This window comes from Macrobrachium rosenbergii, chromosome 37, assembly GCF_040412425.1.
Source record: "Macrobrachium rosenbergii isolate ZJJX-2024 chromosome 37, ASM4041242v1, whole genome shotgun sequence".
NCBI classification, from domain to species: domain Eukaryota; kingdom Metazoa; phylum Arthropoda; class Malacostraca; order Decapoda; family Palaemonidae; genus Macrobrachium; species Macrobrachium rosenbergii.
The window spans coordinates 43,999,971-44,005,107 of NC_089777.1; the positions used below are offsets into that span (position 1 = coordinate 43,999,971).

At 39.8% G+C, this 5,137-nt stretch overlaps 1 protein-coding gene across 1 annotated transcript in view; it reads left to right on the forward strand.

Moving 5' to 3' along the window:
• Positions 1-218: 218 nt before the first annotated feature.
• The window catches only part of LOC136825534 (uncharacterized), a 10,631-nt gene continuing 5,712 nt past the window's right edge, over positions 219-5,137 (forward strand). The window contains exon 1 of the mRNA XM_067082108.1: positions 219-1,545. Coding sequence (XP_066938209.1) covers positions 1,473-1,545 — 73 coding nt within the window. The 5' untranslated portion in view covers positions 219-1,472. The remainder of the gene's footprint in view (positions 1,546-5,137) is intronic.

Consider the following 5,137-nt stretch of genomic DNA (forward strand, 5'->3'; position numbering starts at 1 on the left):
CGCCAACACCGGAAATCATGTTAGCTAACAGTTGGGAAGTTTTGATCACAACAACACTCTCACTAGGGAGCAGGATCTCTCCGTCTCCCTCTCTCTCTCTCTCTCAATCTCTGACAGGTATCCCACCACCCAGTAGAAGGGTCACCACCCACCAGACCGCCCACTGCCGGCTCTCAGAGATAGGGAGAGAAAACAGCTCGCGTGTCCCCGGTAGAGCCAGTCTGGCTGCGGCTGCCGACAGTGCAAGGTGGAATATTTTTGGCCAATAACTTTCCAGACGAGCGCGCTCTGTTTTTCTGCTTCTTGGCTGGACGATAAACGTACGAACGCGCTTCCTCTCCCCTGAAATAAAAGGAGAACCTTTCATCGCGACCTATTGGAGTAAATCAAGAGAGGTAGTCGTGATAACCACTGAAAAGAAAACCCAAAACAAAAGGATTGCTTTCTCCGGGTAGCTGAAGAGTTGCAGCAGATCAAGCACCGTCGGCCCCTACGATCCCCTTCGCTTCTCCCTACTCCTGCAGCAGCCCCTCCTAACAATTCCTGCTCCTCCTCCACCAAGCCATCGCCATGCAGAACCTCGATGCAACGGGGACGACGATAGTTATTACCATTCTCCTCGAGGGAACGTAGTAACGGAGTCTTCTCTCTTCCAGAAATAGTTCAGAAAGTTCATCCTCAGAGTCAACGCCGAAGACAAAATTTAATTTCCTTTTATTATCATCTCTGTTTCTTTGCCCTCAACCTTTCGCAGCTCGTTCTTACTGCTTCCTCTTGCTCGGCCGTCGACAAATTCATACCAATCTCGTTTGATTAATAATCTCTCATCATCGCTTCCTCTTCCCCTCACTATCTTCATCATTATCATACCCGTTGTCTGTTTGGATTCATCAAGTTTTCAAGCCAAGTGAGAAAAATAAAAATATTTAACCCCGTAAGGAACAAAAGATCAACACCAACTACAGAACAAGCTTCACACTTCTTCAGAGTCAGTCAAGCCCAAAGAGATCCAAGCACAAGAAGATCCAAGCTAATACACAAAGTACTCAAGTCTGCCTACCCTTCTGCATGAAAGAGCTCTCAAAATGACAGCCGCTGTTTAGAAGAACCGATGTTCCATCTCCCTTCCGTACAAACGGCTTGACAACCAAGAAACTGGATTTTTGTGGATTCCATTGAAACACATTCGACTGACCCGCGAGGAGCTTCTGTCAAGCAAATAAAATCAAAAGCAAGTGGAGGAGCATTTTGCTTAGATACATCAAGTAAGTGGAAAGTCCGAAAGCAGAAAAAAACCGAATAAGGCACAGAAAGAAGAAAAGCAACAGGTAACGACAAGTGAAATGAGTGGAAAAGTGAAAATCGAAGACTTGCAAGTAGGAAACTGAAGCAACGAACGAAAGCGAAAGAAGAAGAACAACAACAACGACCAGAAAAAGTGTTTACCAAGAAACCTTCAGGTGCCCTTCACAATGTGCGGCGAAGTTGAGGCCTGGCGAATCAAAACTGTCCTCATCGCAATATTCGTCGTTTCTGTCTCGGCTGGTGAGTCTCTCTCTGTCTCTGCTTCTTTTTTCTTCCTCCCTGTAGTGTTCGTTTTGTTGCTATTTGGCCTCAAGCGCAACGACTCTTGCTCTCATTTTACCTGGTTTTTAATTGAGTGGCAATTGCGCAGGATATCATGTGAGCTGATTACGTCATTATCTTTAGAATGATTTGGCCTGTAATTGCATATGTACATATTATATAGTATATATATATATATATATATATATATATATATATATATATATATATATATACATATATATATGTATATATATATACACGTATGTATGAATAACTGAATCAGGAAAATATGGAACGTGATGAATATATAAATAAAGACAAAATCCACGAAGGAAAGAGAAACACTGGAGTGCAGCACTCCAGTCTTTCTCTTTCCTTCGTGGATTTTGTCTATATATATATATATATATATATATATATATATATATATATATATATATATATATATATATATATATATGCATGTATACACATACATACATACATGTAACCTCCTTAGTTAAAATACTTCCGGAATATATATACTATATATATATATATATATATATATATATATATATATATATATATATATATATATATATATATATATGTGTGTGTGTGTGTGTGTGTGTGTGTGTGTGTGTATGTATGTGTATAACCTCCATCAGTTAAAATTCAGCCGAAAACTTTTATTCATAATGAATTAGATTGGCTACTAAAATGAGAGCAACGATTAACTTGTTTGCCCTGTGAATATGTAGGCTTACGCGAGTGATGTTATTTGTTCAGCCAAGTAATGTTGTAGACATCAGTGAGCACAGACCCTTGGAAATAAAGCTGCATGTTAAAAAAGTTAAAACTACTTCAGATAATTGGGCTTATGATTCTATATTAAATTATACGGAGCTTAATTTTTCGACTCGCGTAGAGTTGGCCTGAAAGATTTGTCCTTTGGTGAGGTCTGGAGCTAATGAATAATAAGAGAAGTTGGACTGCTATGTGAGACGAGACTAGAAGGATTGGATGAATAAAGGCAGAGAGATAACATTGCCCAAAAATTAATTGAGTAAAAATATAACAATACTCGAGATGGAAAATAAGGTTGGTTACATCTTCCATACGTCATCTTGCGAGAAAGCGCGCAAACAGTAAAGCAGTGCCGAGAATGCTTTTATGAACAAAAAGTGAATAATAATAATAATAATAATAATAATAATAATAATAATAATAATAATAATAATAATAATAATAATAATAATATCTAATTGAAGACGACACGTAACGTGAGTTCTGTGATGTTTTCAACGTTTCTGTTTCTTCCCTTTTTTCATACCAGTTTAGAAATCTAATTTCTAGAGGGTCCCAGTTATCTATAGCACGGTAAGGCAACCATTGATGATTAAGAAGTACAACTTCAAATATTTATTTACAGTATATTTAATCCAGAAATTTGCGGTTTTGGTTAAGCCGTATTTATTTATGTACTTATTTATTTATTTTTTGTTGATTTTAGTTACATATATCTTTCAGCCTTAAATTCAAGTGATTTTGCTTTGTGTTTATACTTATATTTTCCCATGCTGTTATGAACCTTCCCTCCCTCAGAGGCTGACTCTCTCTTGCTTCATTCTGGGGTTAAAACTTTCCCATTTTGGTTTTTTCCCTTCTTATTCTCTTCGGCCTTAGCTTAGAAAAGAGTAGTAGGTTGTCAACATCTTGACGTCTGTATGTAAAGAAAACTACTTACTTCATTATATATTTGATTTTATTTTCATTGTGTCCAGCGGAACACGGCGCGAGTCAGATGTTCCTTACTCGTAGAACCCCTTTCGTGGAGACCTTTACAACGCCTCTTCCATTTGCCTAATTTTGCCATCCCGAGGCAAAATTCACGAGAAATTTTCATTTCTGCAGACGTGGGACAGTACCTAGGCTCAAAAGTCAGTGCATATAAACATGCAACAGATCTTGGGAGTCTACCGTGAGAGGTCGAGATAAGGCTAAAAAACCAACAGACCGAGTGAGTAGGTGATTCCAAAAGAAACATTATCACCATCTTCCATGACTGAGGAAACCCAGTGATCAAGGAGTTGTTTTGAATTCCCTTTTTATCTCTCCTCGTGTACGCAACTTGTCACGTTTCATACACCTCTCCAAAATATTTGCATATTTACTGGCTCCATACATCTTCCCAGACACGACACTTTCCATCTTTCCAGACACCTTGCGTCTTACATCACTCCAGATTCCACGTATCTTCCCAGGCTTATAACACCTTTCCACACTCCTTACATCTTTCCTAATTCCAAGCATCTTCCCAGGCTCCTTGCATCCTTCCAGATTCCTTGCACATTTCTAGATTCCACTTTCATTCCCAGGCTCCTAGGATCTTTCCAGATTCTTTTCATCTTTCCTGATTCCAAGCGTATTCCCAGTCTCCTTGCATCATTCCAGATTCCAAGTATCTTCTCAGGCTCCTAGCATTTACAGACACCTTACATCTTTCCTGATTCCAAACGTCTTCCCAGGCTCCTCCCATCCTTCAACATTCCACGTATCCTCTCGGGCTCCTAGCATTTACAGACACCTTATATCTTTCCTGATTCCAAACGTCTTCACAGGTTCCTTCCATCCTTCCAAATTCCACTCATTTTCTCAGGTTCCTAGCATCTTTACAGACTCTTTACATCTTTCCTGATTCCAAGCATCTTCCCAAGCTCCTTGCATCCTTCCAGATTCCACTTATGTTCCCAGGGTCTTTCCAGACTCTTTGCATAATTCCAAGCATATTCCCAGGCTTCTTGTACCCTTCCAGATTCCATATATCGTTTGAGGCTCCGAACATCTTTACAAACTCCTTACATCTTTCCTGATTCCAAGCATCTTCCAAGGCTCCTTGCATCCTCCAGATCCCTTGCGTCTTGTCAGTTCTTTCTTCGTTCACTGCTGCTGACTTCGCCTGGAAAAGAAGCTTTAGGAATTCACTAATCCTTCTGATACTCGCATCAGGCCCTTCGACGCAACTGTTTTGCGCCACCTTAGTTGAGTTTCATGGACCCTAATGTTGCTGATATGCAGTCTGCAAAGAGTTATCTTTACAACGTTCGCGTATCTGTGCTTACTATAGCTGCACGGAGGTTATTTGTTGGCTCAGGCCCGTTTACGTTTGTCTGCCTGTTTATCCACCTGAAAAAGATATTGACGAATTTCGACAGAATGCTGTAGGGAGGTGAGGTATTACTCCAGAGAAGAGTTCATTGCTGATATTGCTATAGATTTTGAAACTGTGCTGGTATGGACTGATTTTTGTCCCCACCCCCCTTTCTTTTTTAGGGGGAAGCGAGACGTTGGTTGAAGTATGCATTCTATGGATGCATTCTAGTTGCACCAGCCGCGGATGAATTAGCTTCTCGAATACTTGAACAGATTCCAAGCTAAAAAAGAAAGGTTTGTCATCTTCTGTTCGTTTCACTTTTCTCACAGCGGTGTAACTAGACATGGGCTTGGTTGCCCATCTCAGTTTAACAAACACTGCAACTAATAAGTCCCAGTAGCGGATAATAATAATAATAATAATAATAATAAT